The sequence below is a fragment of the Myxine glutinosa genome, chromosome 12 (assembly GCF_964187855.1).
Source record: "Myxine glutinosa chromosome 12, kmMyxGlut1.1, whole genome shotgun sequence".
NCBI classification, from domain to species: domain Eukaryota; kingdom Metazoa; phylum Chordata; class Myxini; order Myxiniformes; family Myxinidae; genus Myxine; species Myxine glutinosa.
In genome coordinates, this window is record NC_136272.1 from 40,285,429 (window position 1) to 40,304,140 (window position 18,712).

At 46.5% G+C, this 18,712-nt stretch overlaps 2 protein-coding genes across 4 annotated transcripts in view; one reads left to right on the forward strand and one right to left on the reverse strand.

The window, feature by feature from the left end:
* Positions 1–15,602, reverse strand: part of CENPK (centromere protein K) — a 48,850-nt gene extending 33,248 nt beyond the window's left edge. Inside the window, exons 1-3 of the mRNA XM_068132677.2 lie at positions 15,450–15,602; positions 11,060–11,091; positions 10,875–10,949 (exon numbers count right to left, since the gene is read on the reverse strand). Coding sequence (XP_067988778.1) covers positions 10,875–10,949; positions 11,060–11,062 — 78 coding nt within the window. The 5' untranslated portion in view covers positions 11,063–11,091; positions 15,450–15,602. The remainder of the gene's footprint in view (positions 1–10,874; positions 10,950–11,059; positions 11,092–15,449) is intronic.
* A 702-nt stretch (positions 15,603–16,304) lies between these two features.
* LOC137437928 (uncharacterized) overlaps positions 16,305–18,712 on the forward strand; it is a 71,660-nt gene continuing 69,252 nt past the window's right edge. Inside the window, exons 1-2 of one of the 3 annotated variants that reach the window (XM_068132680.2) lie at positions 16,687–16,742; positions 17,088–17,250. In XM_068132680.2, coding sequence (XP_067988781.2) covers positions 17,237–17,250 — 14 coding nt within the window. In that variant the 5' untranslated portion in view covers positions 16,687–16,742; positions 17,088–17,236. Of the gene's footprint in view, positions 16,743–17,087; positions 17,251–18,712 lie in introns of all 3 variants that reach the window. The other 2 variants (XM_068132682.2, XM_068132679.2) reach the window with 2 other exon arrangements.

Genomic DNA, 18,712 nt, shown 5'->3' on the forward strand with positions numbered 1-18,712 from the left:
GACGGATGCTGGGTGTCGACAAAAACTCAGCTGGACATAGTCCAGTTGAGTTAAAAATGGATTTAATCTGACAAGCCGTTCTCCTTGAAATTGACGGAAACCAAAAGTTGACGGACACCCGGACGCCGCCCGTGACGACAATACCCCTTAGCCCAATTTGGGCTGAGGGGTGAAAAGCATAAATCCACCAATGATGGCTACTATATCTTAACTAGGCCATGCTATATCTGTGCAGTCCAACAATTAATCAAACCATCAATCTCCATTCAAACCTTGCTCAAAAGCAGAACAGCGACCTTTCTGCCCAAGCACTCTTTATAACCAAAATACTGACTCCATTCAACTGTGATGGAAATTTGTCAGAATATGAATTTGTCAGAGAATTTATTTAGAGTAATGACTCATCACTTCTGCCTTTTTTTCTTTTTCTTTTTTTTGTATACAGAATCTAGGCTCATGTAAGAGTTAACATATTGAACATGAAAACATGCACAGACACATAAAATATGCAATGAAGGGAGCGGGAGACAAGAGGGGGAGAGAGGGAGAGAGGGAAGCACACAAGAACAACAACAGAAGCGAACAGGGACGTCTGTAGATCTGTGGAAGGGGGAGGGCTGGGGGAGGAGGGAAGGGTACATGGTATAAAGCATATGAACACTTCTAGGAATTTCAGGAAAGAAGTTGGCGATTTAAAGAGGCGGATTTGGGGCGTTTTAACAGGGGTAGAAAAGATCAAGGTTTTGGATGGGGGAAGATAAAATATGGTGGTGAACAGCTGTTTTAAAGACCTGGAGATAATAAAGATACTTTCACTGAGAGTAAAACTGATCCATTAAAAAAAAAAAAAGTTCTCTGCTGCAAATTTATCAAGTGACTGACAGATGTCAGCAAGTCAGTTGGGCCAAGTCTCAAGCGCGTCTCAAGCAAGCAAGTCTCAAGCAAGCAAGTCTCAATCAAGCAAGTCTCAATCAAGCAAGTCTCAACCAAGTCTCAATCAAGCAAGTCTCAACCAAATCTCAATCAAGCAAGTCTCAAGCAAGCAAGTCTCAATCAACCAAGTCTCAATCAACCAAGTCTCAATCAAGCAAGCCTCAACCAAGCAAGCCTCAACCAAGTCTCAATCAAGCAAGTCTCAACCAAGTCTCAATCAAGCAAGTCTCAACCAAGTCTCAATCAAGCAAGTCTCAACCAAGTCTCAATCAAGCAAGTCTCAACCAAGTCTCAATCAAGTCTCAAGCAAGCAAGTCTCAAGCAAGCAAGTCTCAATCAACCAAGTCTCAATCAAGCAAGTCTCAAGCAAGCAAGTCTCAAGCAAGCAAGTCTCAAGCAAGCAAGTCTCAATCAAGCAAGTCTAAATCAAGCAAGTCTCAATCAAGCAAGTCTCAACCAAGCAAGTCTCAAGCAAGTCTCAACCAAGTCTCAACCAAGTCTCAAGCCACCATAGTATTACTTCAAATTGTGTCAAATCCCACATTTACTTACAAAACTTGGAGTACAAGCTATCAAGGAATTAAGACACAGGGCTTCATTAATTGCAATGTATTGTTAGAGACACGACTTTGATGTTATGGTGGGCCGAGCGGAATGGCCGCCGTGTCCGCACAAGTTACCCGATTATACTCGAACGTTGCCGAGTCGCGCTACGCTAGGTCAATGAAGGAAAAGGACACAACGGCTGGGATTCAAATGACACGACACCAAGGGTTCAGTTCTCAAGACCTCCGGAGGAGGTTATATTAGGGCGGAAGGTCAGATTACAACTACAAGAGGGACAGCATAGAAAGACAGGCACTTAGACACACTTATCTTATTCCCTGACAGACGACAGATAAACAGGACAAAAACTGACTCACACGGGGATTGATGGCAAGGAAAGCGGGCAGTCGATGGCTCAAGGTGCACCGTTCTCGGAGGGGGTGCACCGTTCTCGGAGGTACTGCAATACCGGGTCGATGCGTGGAGCTCGCTCAGCGCTTGGAGGTGGTGACTGGCTCTTCTTCAAGCTCGGGGCGCATCTCACGTCACGTCCGGTAAGTGGCCGCGTATATCCGGCGGGGAGTGACACGCCCTCGGCTCGTTAGCTCCGCCCCAGATGGAATCGGCCCGTTGCTTCTCATTGGGTGCGTGCGGGGGGGTTACCGGCTCCGCCCTTGACGAGGGGCTGACAAGGAGCCCCTTCGTGGTAACCCCGTCGGAGCGCATGGTCAATGGCGGCTAACCGAGCCGGTGTGAGGACGCACACTCCCCCCGCGCGCGCCGTTGTTGTAGTTGTTGTAGTTGTTGTTGTAGTTGTTGTTGTAGTTGTTGTTTGGGGAAGAAGATGGGAGGAGGTATGGGAAGGTCCTAAACTCACTACTGGTGCCATATAATCACATTCTGGTGCAACGAAGTCAGAATTAATGGAAACGAGTCCTTAACTGACATAGACTAAGAATAACTAGCAAGATGTCCGAAAGTTGTCTACGTGAGATGCGGTGGACCTGGGCACGACATTTAATGGGGGAAAAAGGGGAAGGTCGGTTCTACAGTGTTATTTACAGGCAATGGGACTAGGGAATGGGGGATTGGGGATAGTTGGGGAGTATTGGGGAAATAGGGGAGTATTTACAAGCGGATATTGAGGCCAAGTCCCATATCCGCAACATTGCACCCTTCTCTACCCTCGGGGCGTCCCGACCCGATAAATTTTTACCTACTTTAGTGTGGCACTCAGATGTAGTTCCCTCTACTATTAACTCTACCCTGAGTGCGACAGTTTTACAGATATTCACAAATGAGTAAATATGTCCCCCTGCGACGTTGCACCCTTCTCCTCACAGAAACACACCCACAGGATAACCGAATTGCGGAAAGAATTCGCAAACTAAACATACAGCCGGTAGGGAGCATTATTTACAAGACTACGCTGCTATTTACACTACGATCCAGGACCTGTTTTTGGAGGAACACATGCAGATGTTATGCATAGAGAGAGCACGCATGCCAGCATCGATACACCAACCCACGAGTGCTCTGTGGCCTACGGCCTTTAATAATGTGCAGAGCACCCCTTCCCAGCACCAAAAGCACCACCCCATCACACAGTCAGCACCATCCGGTGCAGTCACCATTGTTCAATGAATAAAAATAAATTCAACAACCCCTAACCCTGCAGGTGTCTCTTGCTCTTCGTGTGGTGCACTTGGTGTTCTTGCCTCTTTCAAAAATAAAGAAAGGCGCCAACCGCGTCCATTTCTGTATTGTGGCCTTCAGTGGTGTCAACTATAAGTGGTTCACCTGTATGGCATAGGTGCCACGTTGACCCATAGGTCCATCCACGGGTGGTGCTTGGCCGCATAAGAACTGCGGTCCATGGTGGGTGGCCACAAACATTGCGGTCCATATGGTGTATCGATCCAGGCAGCAAACAGCGAAAGTGCAGGCCCACAACTGCGAAGCCAGCACCTCTCTCTCCTCTCTCTCTGCCCCAAAACCAGATCCTCGGAGGTGGGAGACAAAAGAAGCAGACAAGTGAGTAAGGTGGTAAGGGCGCAAAAGTGCACGCAATACAAGGTGATGCACACTGGGGGCACATGGGAACCAGGTGAGACAGGTACGTTCCTACCGTACGCCCCCCCCCCCCCCACCAGGTAACCTACATGGCCCCTCCCTTACCCCTTACTGTATCCACAAAACACAACACTACCCATAAACATCTACTTTACAAATCAACAAACGTCCCTACTGTCTTCCCCGTTCCTCCCATAAACCAAATTCGTCTTCTCTCCCTCCTAACCAATCAAATTTGCCATTTTCAACTCTCATCACAATTTACCATCTCCAACTCAACATCAAAATTTTCCATTACCAATTCATCATCAGTCCCTCCTAGGGAGGGAGAGATGGAATCACCCCAATGTCTCATCCACGTCGTGATGCGTCTCACCAATCCACACAGCAATTCTCATTTCCTGCACACAGAACAAAGAAAACACAGGTGTGGAGTCATCATCACCACCTCAGGCAAGTGGCTGCGTATGGTGCGACAGGTTCATCAATCCTAACTATTTCCTAAATGACTAACAACTTTACACTACCCGGGGTCTTTCTCCGGCCAAACCATTGGCCCTCTTACACTATGGGTTCTAAAAACCAATTCCCATTGGCCAAACTGTGGTGCTTTTCAATTTGGGGTCTCACTCCCCCGATTCATCTCCCGGTGCCCTCGCACAATTTCTGGGCTGTGGCGTGTACCTCTCCCAGCGGGTCTACCCACCTGCACACCTCCACCACTGCAGTTGCCTCCGAGCTTACCTGCTCCTTACCCTAACCTAACTACCTGGGGAAGGCCCTCTGGCGCTCTCCCCACTCGGTGCCCTCTCTGGCACTGGGCTACCCGGGTCCGTCCTCCGGATCCTCGGGCCCCATCCACAACTACCGGCTCCCAGAGCCCACCTGCGGCCTCACCTGGCCGACATCCTCACAGTGGTGGAGTGCCCAACCAACTACACACACTAACAGGCTACACGCCCAGCCATTTCCACGACACTAATGCACCCATCCACAACACCATTCTGCAACCGCACCACAAATGCCAATATCCAACCACAATTTACCTGTACCCTCTACCTAACACTTACACTACCCGCCCCGGGTACTCGTGAAAGGGGTCCACTCTTCCCCCATCCACACCTTCGCACCATGCACACCACTCCGTACCACTTACTCCAACTCTCTCCACACACCTGTACTTGCACACCTGTGCTCTCACACCTGGTGCCACCTGCACCCTTCTCTCCCCAAGCGCATTCGCGCTGATCCACAACACTCATTACTCACACACTGCTCCACACACCTGTCCAGTTGCACACCTGTGCAATCACACCTGTTCCATTCTCACACACACGGCATCATCTCAGCTAACTACTCCCTTCTGAAACTTGCGCTTCCCAGTCGTCCCTTTAAACTATTGCGCTCCCTCGTCATTATCATCCACACTAAACTACCTGCGTCCCCACTACAGGTATCAGTCACTAACTAAACTTGACGTCACCTAATGTCAATCTCTTCTCTAGATCCCTACAATATAACCGAACCCACCCGGGCTAGTTTTCACTGCCATCAACCCCATAAACTATTGCGCATTTGCCCCACGTCTGTGAGGGATGACAGCGTTGCCATCCCACCACCACGGGGCATCTCACTATCAATTTTGTTCGTCCAGATTTCCAACCAATTCAAAAATTTTCCATTTACTGCCAATTCTATTCACCTTCCTAAATTTCGTTTCAAATCACTACCATCATCATCCGTCTACTTATTACATCCTCTCGGTGCGCCAATTCACATCTACAGCCCGGCTTCGTACAGCCGAGCCATGAACGCGGATTCTTTTGTGCTGGCGGCTGGATGCGTCCCGCATTCGGGGCAGGGGCGGGGGCTTACCCGGGCCGAGATCCCACGCATCACCTCGGCGTGGAGCCATCCAATGTCCCGATCTCGACCTGCCGGAATGCCTCAACAAAAAGTGGTCGCCATGACGACCCTTTCTATCGGGCTGCCAGCTCCGCCTAGTGGAGCACGGACGCGGCCGTTCAAAGCGAGGCCCAGCACGCACCGAGGGCCCGATTCGGCTATAAGTCGTTCTAAACTCTACCCCGTCTAACGTCGATGCTTCACCTGGACGCTTACACCCCGCAGCCCGTTCCTTGCTCACACATCCAGCCGTTTCCATGCTCCTCGTACCTTTCCTTACACACCTCGGTACACCCATTCCACTCACAGCCTTGGTCACACACCTGACCACCGAACACTTTGGCACACATTCGTTGGTCGCACACCTCACCAACACACCTCTTCGCGCCCCCTCCTCTGTCACCTCCTCTGTGACAATCACAGGTGTGCTCCCATTCGCACACCCAACCACGTGCCTCACTACCAATTCCAGCGTGCATTCCCACTCACGCTCTACCATTCCAGGTGTGCATCCTTCCATTCCAGGTGTACATCCTCGCTCACCTGTCACAACCAACTCACTCTCCTTGTCACTCTCACTACTCTCACCTCCACTCTTGACAGCGCACTCACCCTTACTCTTGACAGCGCACTGTTTCCTCATGCACCTGTCCGTCACACACCTTTCTCGCGCACACTCCTGCGCACACTCTCCCATCACACCCTCTGTAACACTTACCACACCGCGCTTCCATGTGCTCCCTCGCACACGCGCTACGACCGACTCACTCTCGCCAGCACCCTCACTCCTTGGCACGCACTTTTTCCTCACACACCCCAGAGTCGGACTTTCTCGCACACCTCCTCTTTCGCACACCAGACCTGTCGCACACTTCACCAATGGCCTCTCACGAACACCCGGGTCCATCTCGACCCCCAAGCTTCTTAAATCCCCTGGCGCATCATACGCACGACCATATTGGTCACCACTTACACCGGGTCCTCTTCCTCTTCGCTTCTCCTCCATCACCTGCGAATCCCTCATCCGGTTAATGAGCACATCATCACGATCCAAACACAGACTTTGGACCAATTCTTTTATCTCCTCTTTTATCTCTTTCTTATCCCCTCTCCGTCGCTTTTTAATTTCGCTCACCCCTTCTTCCACTTCTTCTAATTTCTGCTTCACCTCTTTTATTCCCCGGTACGTCTCCTCAAGCTCGTCCTCCAAGGCTACCTTGACCGTTTCCATGTGCGTCCTCACCTGCCGGTCCTTCGTCTCCATTACCTCTATCACCTCGTCCAGCCTCGTTGTCAGTCCCTCACGTACCATCTGACATTCCCTCTTCGTCGCTACCAAGTCATCTTTTAGTTCTTTCTGTGTCGCTTTTAAACCTCCTAATACCGCAGTGTTCCTTTGAACCTGCTCCGTTAGTCCTTTTTGTCCCTCCGTCAGCTGTTCCACCTCCTGCGTCAGGTCCTCTATGCCCCCTTGTAACTTTACAGTCCCCTTTCTCACCTCCTTCTCCATGTGCTCCTTACAGTGCCTCACCTCCTCGCGCACTCCTCCGACCTCCTCACTCACTCCTCTTCTGATCTCCTCTCCCATCACTTGCATCTCCTGCCCAGATGCCACCCTCATCTGCTCCATTTCCTCCCTGTGAGCATCCAGTTTAGTTTCTACCCCCATTCTGACCCCCTCTATCTGCTGCCCCATTTGTTTAACTTCCCTTTCCGCTTGGTCCCTCATGTCCCTCAATTTGCCTTCCATACTGTTTTCTAACCCCTCTAACCCATTTTTCACTCCTTCTATCTGATTCTCCTGGGCAGCCATTCTATTTTCTACCCCCATTAACCCATGTTTCACCTCTTTTATCCCGTTGTCTAACCCCTCAAAATTATTGTCTAACTTCCCAAATTTCTTGTCTAACTCCTTAAAATTATTGTCTAACTTCCCAAATTTCTTGTCTAACTCCTTAAAATTATTGTCTAACCCCTCACTGGTACCCCTCGCTTCGTCCCTCATTACCCCCATTTGGTTTCCCAACCGCTCACTATCAGCCCTCATTCCCACCATTTGTTCCATAAGGGCCCTCATTTGCAGGAGGAAAAGGTTCGAATCCACCAGGGTCGCTGCCACGGTCGCGGGCGCGGTGACCAGCGAGGCGCCATTTTGTGCGTCTGCTACCCTCGCTGCTTCGCTCTCCTCACGTCCCTCAATTTGGTCCTGGACCGACCCTGCCTCACTCTCCACTACCGGACCCCAGCCGACTTGGTCTGCCATAGCGCGACTTTCAAAATTCGGGTTTTTATATTTTGTAAAACACAATCAAATTTCGCCTTTATAATTTCGAGCGCGTAAACGCGCTCCGAGTCGAATTCTACCTTCCAACACCAATTGTTACCCTAGTGGTACAATTGGTGTTCCAAAATTTGGGCCTAATAAATTTAGTCCCAGGTTCGAATCCGACACTCCTGACACCAATTGTTACAGACACGACTTTGATGTTATGGTGGGCCGAGCGGAATGGCCGCCGTGTCCGCACAAGTTACCCGATTATACTCGAACGTTGCCGAGTCGCGCTACGCTAGGTCAATGAAGGGAAAGGACACAACGGCTGGGATTCAAATGACACGACACCAAGGGTTCAGTTCTCAAGACCACCGGAGGAGGTTATATTAGGGCGGAAGGTCAGATTACAACTACAAGAGGGACAGCATAGAAAGACAGGCACTTAGACACACTTATCTTATTCCCTGACAGACGACAGATAAACAGGACAAAAACTGACTCACACGGGGATTGATGGCAAGGAAAGCGGGCAGTCGATGGCTCAAGGTGCACCGTTCTCGGAGGGGGTGCACCGTTCTCGGAGGTACTGCAATACCGGGTCGATGCGTGGAGCTCGCTCAGCGCTTGGAGGTGGTGACTGGCTCTTCAAGCTCGGGGCGCATCTCACGTCACGTCCGGTAAGTGGCCGCGTATATCCGGCGGGGAGTGACACGCCCTCGGCTCGTTAGCTCCGCCCCAGATGGAATCGGCCCGTTGCTTCTCATTGGGTGCGTGCGGGGGGGTTACCGGCTCCGCCCTTGACGAGGGGCTGACAAGGAGCCCCTTCGTGGTAACCCCGTCGGAGCGCATGGTCAATGGCGGCTAACCGAGCCGGTGTGAGGACGCACACTCCCCCCGCGCGCGCCGTTGTTGTAGTTGTTGTAGTTGTTGTTGTAGTTGTTGTTGTAGTTGTTGTTTGGGGAAGAAGATGGGAGGAGGTATGGGAAGGTCCTAAACTCACTACTGGTGCCATATAATCACATTCTGGTGCAACGAAGAGTCAGAATTAATGGAAACGAGTCCTTAACTGACATAGACTAAGAATAACTAGCAAGATGTCCGAAAGTTGTCTACGTGAGATGCGGTGGACCTGGGCACGACATTTAATGGGGGAAAAAGGGGAAGGTCGGTTCTACAGAGTGTTATTTACAGGCAATGGGACTAGGGAATGGGGGATTGGGGATAGTTGGGGAGTATTGGGGAAATAGGGGAGTATTTACAAGCGGATATTGAGGCCAAGTCCCATATCCGCAACAGTATGTTCTGAAAAGCTGTTTAACTCAAGTTTTTATTTGTCATCTTCATACAATGGACACTTTTTGTTTTGTTCCCAGAAAGAAGTGTAAAATTTACTTTTTGTATCTGGTGTCCTGACTTGAACATATATGTACACAAGACTAGTCAGTAAACATTGCTTATGGTTATATTGTTTACATGTAGAAACAAAGTATTCAATGTGGAATGGGAAAGGGAATTTTAATAATTTACCTGTATATTTAATATGTAGGTTAAAATGAAATGTATAATCAGGAAGGAAGGTGGCGATTAGGAAGGGGGTGGGATGCTGTGGAAGCAGAAATGGGGCGGAACACAACGGAAAATCTCAAGCTCAAGTCACATGCAAGTCGCAAGTCCCCAGACACCAAGTCCAAAATCCGAATCAAAAGTCAATATCATCAAGTCAGTCAAAGTTGCAAAATTTTGCAACTAAAGTCCCTAACTCTGGTGAATGAATATTAGACGAGGATCAAATTCCAAATTCAGCCCGCTGGTTGCAACACTAGAGGTGCAGCTGATGTAGTGCCCCTGCACATTGGGGCAACAATTTTGAATTTGTTCAGGATGTCGGTCATAACTCACCTCTTCACAAAAGACAACACCCTGAATACTGGCAGACAGGTCCTCCAGCTTTACGTCCATCCAAGGGACAGTGCACACAGACATCTCCCATTGCATACGAAACACCAGCGTTACAATTTATAGCCAAGTCGAAATTAAAATCAAGGTTAGACAACTCAAACAGGTGTGCATACATCGACACTTTCAGACCAGCCCAATTATCCATTATCGACAGCTACGTATTCACATAACACTGTGTTGAAGCATCCTTGTTCAAAACAAGGATTTAAAACACTATAAATTTGTGTGACTAGAAACACGCGCTGGCTATGGGAGAGGCCGTGGGAAACGTGCGTTTTCAGTCCTTTGATTTTAATTATATATTTTCTCACACTATCATGTGTGAAAATGAGGCTTTAGACAGCCAAAGGGCTGAGGGGATTGGCAGAGGTGGGGGATATTATTATCCTTATTATTATTGTTGATATTGTTAGTAATAATACCATTATTTTGTAATAACGTTGATAATTTCCCATCAACGGCCTTTGCATTAGTCCCAAGCTTATGCCAGTCCCATAAGCTTATGCCAGTCCCATATACACATATACAGTATATATAAAGTACGAATGCTCCCGGCAATCTCAAACCTAGCACCGATGGAAAACAGTGCAGGTAAAATGAGGAGCACCGGGAGTCCACATTAATATTGCATCTCAAGGCGGTATGAGGATGGTGCGTATAGTTACTCCCGCCGTTTACCCGCGCTTCTGTGAATCTCCACTTTGACATTCAGAGCACTGGGCAGAAATCACATCGCGTCCACACTCACTCACCGGCCATCGCGATGCTCAATGATATTATTATGCTATTATAATTATTGTTATTCATTTTGTTATTGGAAGGGACCATGGAAAAATGCCACTGATTGTGGTTCAGGTCCGAATCCAGATCCAGCCCATCGGTGAGATACAAAATGTAAACTGTTCACCCTGGTGGAGGTATGCACCTACCGAGTGCCGTTCCAGTTACTTTTATTATTAGAAGTGGCCTTGGAAAAATGCCATGATTATCTACCTTAACATGGATATACACACACCTTAACACAGAAAATACACTTGGAGAGTGGGGGAAATTAAGTAGCCATAACCTCCATTGTGTGACCCTTAGGCCTCCTGTCAAGTTTGGTTGAGATTGGATAGGTAATGAGCGAGTGTATTGCAGACAGACAGACACCAAATTGCGTATTTTAGTATGATTAGGCAAATACCTCATGCAAAAGGTGCTTTTGCTTCTCTTGCAAAAGTTGCTTTTGATTCTCTTGCAAAAGTTGCTTTTGATTCTCCTGCAAACAGATCCAAAACAACATCTCGATATGCACCACCAGGTACAAACAAACAAATAAATAAACAAATAAACAAGATCTGCCAAGAGTTAGTTATGGAAGATACGTACCATCACAAATTCAGGGTTAAATCATCGGAGCACTGCAAACAGACGGGTGAAATTAGCAAGCGAATGAAAATGAATGGGCATGAATTAATGTTTTAAAGATGCAAGTTCTAGATCAAAGCAGTTTTGCTTCCATTTCAGCAACAAAACTGCAACTTACAAGCAAACGAGCAAGGAGACAATCACAATTTTTCATTGTCACGGGTCAGAATTAGAGATGACAAGAGATGGCGGTGCACTGCTTCCTTGGAGCTCTGGAAGGAAGTGTGACACAGAGCAGCCTCTGCTGTTTGCAATGCGCTCATCTGAACGAACTGAAGGCGATTCCATAGAAGGGAGAAGCGAGAAATAAATTACGCGAGCTTAGCCAGGAGGGGGTTTACTGGAGGAACACGTGCATGCTGGAGTAGCTGGAGAGAGTCAGAGGACAGAACGGAGGAGCAATGTTGGAGCAGACAATAGAAAAGAAAGATCACCGAGCTGCCTACGATGTGAGAGCAAAATAATCAAAGGAGATTCAAATAATTTTGAGAGTTTTCGAATCAACAACATCTAGGAAAGACAGATGTCATGCTGACAGCTCATAAGCAGAGAGCGGTACTCCACTGAGCAATGGACAAAGGCCTTGTAGTCTGTGAAGAGTTCTGATTTCCCAAGGAAAGACTTGATCAACAGAGGATGCCGAAAGCAGGTCTCGCTTATTGCAACTATACGATCATATTCCTCATTATTTTCGTTGGCTTCAACGTGTTCCAACTCATTATTTAAACACCTTTTCTCATATTTAACGACGAAGCACTGAAAAGCAGAAACCAGCGTCTACATATACCACCATGAAAACAAAGTACAAAAGGTGACTGGGACAATCAGACTGCAGCGTCATCCACTGGACGAGGAACATCCTCCACCGATTCAGCGACATAGCGCAACCACCTTCTCTACAGATGTATTGTTGTGGTTGCTGTTGGCCAATACTAGCTCATCCGCCTTTTGGTGGCATTTGGTCAACCAAAGGTTCCACTAGACCTACTATGCAGCTTATTCAGACTATTGTTGCCTACAAGAGACTATGGACAACCTACAAGACACCATGGACAACCTACAAGAGACTATGGACAACCTACAAGAGACCATGGGCAACCTACAAGAGACCATGGACAACCTACAAGAGACCATGGACAACCTACAAGAGACCATGGACAACCTACAAGAGACCATGGACAACCTACAAGTGACCATGGACAACCTACAAGACACCATGGACAACCTACAAGAGACCATGGACAGCCTACAAGACACCATGGACAACCTACAAGAGACCATGGACAACCTACAAGAGACCATGGACAACCTACAAGAGACCATGGACAACCTACAAGAGACCATGGACAACCTACAAGAGACCATGGACAACCTACAAGAGACCATGGACAACCTACAAGAGACCATGGACAACCTACAAGAGACCATGGACAACCTACAAGAGACCATGGACAACCTACAAGAGACCATGGACAACCTACAAGAGACCATGGACAACCTACAAGAGACCATGGACAACCTACAAGACACCATGGACAACCTACAAGACACCATGGACAACCTACAAGAGACCATGGACAACCTACAAGAGACCATGGACAACCTACAAGAGACTATGGACAACCTACAAGAGACCATGGACAACCTACAAGAGACCATGGACAACCTACAAGAGACCATGGACAACCTACAAGAGACCATGGACAACCTACAAGAGACCATGGCCAACCTACAAGAGACCATGGACAACCTACAAGAGACCATGGACAACCTACAAGAGAGTGGTGGATGAGGTTTTGTTTTCACATTTGTTTGTTTGTCCGGGCAATATCTTAGCCATCCCTTGAGCTAGGAAGCTGAAATTTGGCCACAATAGTGAACAAGTGCTTTGGCAAAAACTATACCGGTATTTTTTATTTTTTCATTAATCAGTTAATTGATTAATTACTATAATTATTATCGATTTATTAAGTACTTATTTATTTTCTTTCTCATCTGGGCAATATCTCGGGCACCTTTTGAGCAAGGAAGCTGATATTTGGACATGACAATGACCAAGCGATTTGGCTGTAAAGGATATTTTTGATAAATCAGTAAATCGATTAATCGATTAAAGAAACATTTAATAATTATTAAATGTTTCGAATAATTACTTAATTTTAGTAATTTCGTAATTTAATTACTTTACGATTACTTGTTGATTTTAATTACGCAATTAATCAATCAATCAATAGGCGCCCGCAGAACTACGTAACTTCCGGTTCGTGCACCCTTCGCGACAACAGTCACGTGATTGGATACGTTGAAAACAAACCACAAAAGGGCACGTGTTACAGCCGGAAATTATGGAAACGGTGTAGGTTATTTGATCATAACTCGCTTAATTCTTGTCTGATCTTTAAAATTTTAACTTTCCGACAAGCTAGAAGTAATTCTATTTCTAACAATATAAAGTTTTATGAAAAATAATACGAAATGTTTGTATAGCCGCCCGCGGAACGACGTAACTTCCGGTTGGTGCACTTGTCGCGACAACAGTCACGTGATTGGATACGTTGAAAACAAACCACAAAAGGACACGTGTTATAGCTTACTTCCGGTAGTCTCGCCCTCACCTATTATTGTACACCTCTCCCTCCCAATTCCGTGTCCATGTGCTGCACCGCTTTGAATGTAGCGCTACTTGTTTGTTTGTTTTTCTGCTTGGTCTTATACTAATCAGATCTTCATTTGCTGTCCCTTCCTTTGCAGCCTCTCCACCCTCGATTCCCACAGGCTGCCTTGTTGCCACCCTTTGTGTGCAGCCTCCCACCATTAGAGTGTCAGAATTATCCCATCATGCCATGCGCGCCGCCATGTTGGTCGTCGGCTATTCACTTCCTTGGCAATGATAGCATCAGTACCTCTACCATCTAGCACGTTTATCTCGTTATTCCGACTTGTTCTTATTGCAACGGAAGCTCACACTAATTGTTTGGCCTTGTTTACATTTTCTCCTCGCTCCTTTAGCTTGCCAACCAATATGGCACCCACGCATTTGTAGCTGTGATGGAGGTGCTGGCTCAGAACGTAAAGGAGGATTTACCGTGGGAGTTGTTGTATGCAGATGATCTGGTGTTGATTGCGGAAAGTATGGATGGACTGAAGGAAAAGATGAACAAGTGGAAGGAATGTATGGAGACAAAAGGTCTGAAGGTGAATATCGGAAAGACGAAGGTGATGGCAAGTGGTAAAGCATGTGGTGAGGTGGAAAGAACTGGGAAGTGGCCATGTGCTGTGTGCAGGAAGGGTGTCGGAGTGAACTCCATTCAATGTACAATGTGCGCTGAGTGGGTTCATCAAAAATGTAGTGGTCTGAGAGGGTGGCAGCTACATTAACCAGTGTGGCAGCTACATTCAAATGTAAGGTGTGCGCAGAGGGAGCTGCAGATGGAGGAAATGTTGAGTTGGATCTTGGAGACGGCATGAAGCTGGAAGGTGTGAAAACATTTTGCTACCTCGGAGACATGCTGAATGGAGAAGATGGATCAGACTCGGCAACGGTTGCTGGAGTGAGATGTGCATGGAAGAAGTTTCGGGAACTGAGTGGCGTGCTGATGAGGAGGAGAGTGTCGTAGAAGCTGAAGGGAAAGGTGTATGCTGCATGTGTGAGAAGTGTTATGATTTATGGGAGCGAGACATGGGTAATGGACGTAGAGCAGCAACGAAGGCTGGAAAGGGTGGAAATGCGAATGGTTCGGTGGATGTGTGGAGTATCGTTGAGAGAGGAAGACAAATGATGAATTGTTAAAGATGATGGGAATAGAGCCTGTGATTGATGCTGTGAAGAGGAACAGATTGAGATGGTTTGGTCATGTGTGTGTTGAGGAAGGATGAAAGTGATTGGTTGAGAAGTGATGGAAATGAATGGAGAAGAAAGTAGAGGACGGGGAAGACCGAGAAAGACAGCTAAAGATGGTGGAAGAAATGCGGGCAAGGGGGTTAACAAGGAGAGATGCAGAAAATAGGGCAAAATGGAGAAGATTGTCATGGGGACCGCAAGGCTAACCCCCGCTCTAGCAGGCAAAATGGCCTTAAAATGCATGCTGTTGTTGTTGTGTTGCATTGCATTATGGGTACTGTAACCCCTCTATTATGAAAACATTCCCGTTGCCCCCTAGAATGATTCCAACTGCCTAGACATTCATCCAACAATAGGTTGACATACATTGCCCTACTCAAATTATATTCCCTTAACTAATCCCTGAGCTGAAGACGACAACGAGCATCGTCTACTTTATACAGTATACAAGAGTCGAGGCTCATGGAGGGTTAAAGATGATTAAAAAGCAAATCAGAACATTTAACTCACCAAATGTCATCGATCTTTCCCCTGTGTTCACAACAAGTGCAGGAGATCCGAAAATCGCAGCGTGATTCGTTCGCTCAAAACGCCAAAACTTTCACCACAGGAAGACGTGCCGGGCGAGCTCACGCAGTTCGCGATTCCCGCCTTAAGTACAGTATGGAGCTTCTTCTTCCTCTACGTACTTTGTTTTTAAACGTCCGTTAATTTTCAAAAAACTACTTTTACTTATTATACACGACATCATAGCGAATTAAAACTACTACATTATATCTTACGTTACTGTGAAGTTTGTGAAAATTATTTAATTGCATAACTTTGTTTTACACATCGATATCATTGACATGAAATTCTGAATTGTCATATTATATAATATATTTATGTTATACTTAATTTTATATATAGCGAGTGCGTCCTTTCCCTATTGGAAAAAAAGGAGGAGCGAGCGATATATATATTATATAGATTATAGGGAAAGGCATGGAATTGAGTGGTATATTGAATAATGGTGGGAATTATGGAACGATTGCTGCTCTAGTTAAGAGATATAGCATCGATGTAAACTGTTATATATTTCAGTTTATCTCTAAAAACATACGTATTGAAGATTGAGTGGTAAAGATAAAAACAGCTAATGTGGTGCCTTATAGTTATACATAAATAGAGTTTGAAATCTATAGCAATATTTTGACATATTAGTATTATTTATTCTATGAATAGTTTTAAACCATTAAAGGAAGCAATGGAGTTCGGTTTGTTAAATACCATTAACTCCAAATGCTGAGGACATGCGGGTAAAGAAGAAGAATAAGAAGCTAAACATTCGGATGAAGAAGAGGCCGGCAGGCCGCCCGTGTCACGTGGTACATCGTGACGCGGGCGGTGTGTGTGTGTGTGTGTGTGTGGGGGGATCGTGCCATGGCAGCGCGTAACGATGACTCCGTCTCCGGCCGAAGGACATTGCCCGCAGGTCTCTGCGCAAGCGTCCTGAGCTTTCGATATTGCTTTCTGATCGCCGCGAGAGCTTCGATTCCTTCGAAGAGAGTGAGTGACGAAGTAAATTGGTGAGCGAGTGCGTCGAGAAAGAAAGCACACCGCAGATCCCGCGCTTTAATGCTGCGTTCTTCCAGCGACTCGAAGCCACGCCCCATATTATTCGACGTCATTTGCGGCGTGACGCCTCTTGCGCTCGTCTTCGACGGCGTGACGCACCTTCATCGAGACAACGTCTCACGAAGGTATCGCGAGAGGCCCAATGGCTGCCAAGATGGCTGCCTCAACGCGAGAAACTAAGTTGAGGTGAGAGGTTGTCACAGATGACGTGAAAACGAATGTTAGCATTGCTGCCGTCGCGTTTTAGACACTTTATCTATCGTTTACATCACTGTTGCTGCTTTGATTTTATTTTCCTCGACAAAGATTTCGTATAAACCACTGGAGTTCACTTGCTTTCTCTGCTGCTGCGTGACGTTGCGGCGCGTAAACACATTTGAATTTGGAGCTTTGAGCCGCTCGCTGCCGCTTTCCTTACCTCCGTGTGGTGCTCTCTTTCCTTTATTAGGCCTGTCCTCAACTAGTTGCGCAGCGCCATAGCTCATCTGACTTGCTGCGCAGCCATTATTTTGCTTCATTTCTTCTGTGCAGAACAGATGTGTTGACTGGACGTGCTGAGCAGCTTCCTCCAATCAGCAACCAAGATGTATTGCTTCATATCGATCGCGACTTGTGATTGGAGGATAACGCTCACCGTTCGTCCAGTCGATGTTGTGTAATCTCTCTGCGGTATAATATACATGATGCTCCATAGGTACAGTGTACACGTTGTGAGTTGACCGGCTTGTTTTGTTCCAGCAGAATCCTCTGCAAACAGCTTTGTACGTAATGACATCGGCTTGGATGTTAATTATTAAATCGATCTCGATAGTTAAACCTGCTTTGGGCCCTTCACTTGTCGGTGTGTATTTATTGGCTTCATGAATGTTACTAAGAATCGAGATAAAGTTCCCCTATTTATGAATTAATCGAGAGCCTGATTATTTGGAAGCACAATCATGTGCTTGGATGTCAAAGCCATTTTGGAGTATTTACCCCAAAGGTAACCAATCATTGGCAAAATACCCTATAGCAATTCTAGAGGAAAGTATCCTATATGAGTCTTGTATGATTGTCCTAAAGTTGGTGTTTTATTTGTATATTTATTTTTAACACGAGCTGCGGGTAGTGTCATGTGAGCTTTGTAGGATGTTGTATGGTTATTTATTGCTTTGTATGAGCTTTGTAGGATGTTGTATGGTTATTTATTGCTTTGTAGGATGTTGTATGGTTATTTATTGCTTTGTATGAGCTTTGTAGGGTGTTGTATGGTTATTTATTAGCTCACCTGGAACGAAGTTCAGGGGAGCTTGTCCAATCATCCGTCCGTCAGTCCGTAAACGCTTGAAACTTCTCCGAAACCGCTGATAGGATTGCGACCGAATTTGACAGAAATTATATTTGTTGTGTTGTGACTAAAGTTTGTTCACGGCATTAAAAAAAAAATTGAGGTCTGAGGGGGTTTAGCGGGGTCAAAGTGCATCCAGGTTTGACCCCCAAAAATAGGAATTTGCTTTTTCCTCTGAAACTACACACACTATTTCGATGAAACTTGACCACAACCTTCATCACCCATGAAGTACCAAAGTTTGTTCACGGCATTAAAAAAATAATCTGCCCCTTTGGGTGTCTACGGGGGTTGGGGGTCCACTCCAAAATAGGTATTTGTTTTATTCTCAGGAAGTACACACACAATTTCGATGAAACTTCACCACAACCTTAATCACCCATGATGTACCAATGTTTGTTCAAGGCATTAGAAAAATTGGGGTCCTAGGAGGTATGTGTGGTTGGGGGAGTGGGGGTTGCCCCCCAAAATATTTTTTTTTTCTTTCTTTGTTTAAAGTATTGTAATTATATTAGTATGATTCTACATGCTGCCCTGTCTTCCAGCAACCATTGAAATTGGTTTAAAATACCCTTAGTCGGTGCAGTATACTGTAGGGACGCACCCATGTGGGCACCGCGCGGCGGCGATATTGGTCAGAGCGAGCGGTTCTGCAGTTTTGCTGGTTGCGCAGATGGGAGTCCTCGATTATATCGACTGCTGATTGGTTGTTGGAGGGAACTTCCCCGTCATTCCGTGCATGATGAACGAGGGATTACCCATCTACAGCCTCGTTTTATATTTGTGAAGATCTGTTGAGCGGAAGTTTGTACTCGAATTTGATTGGAAA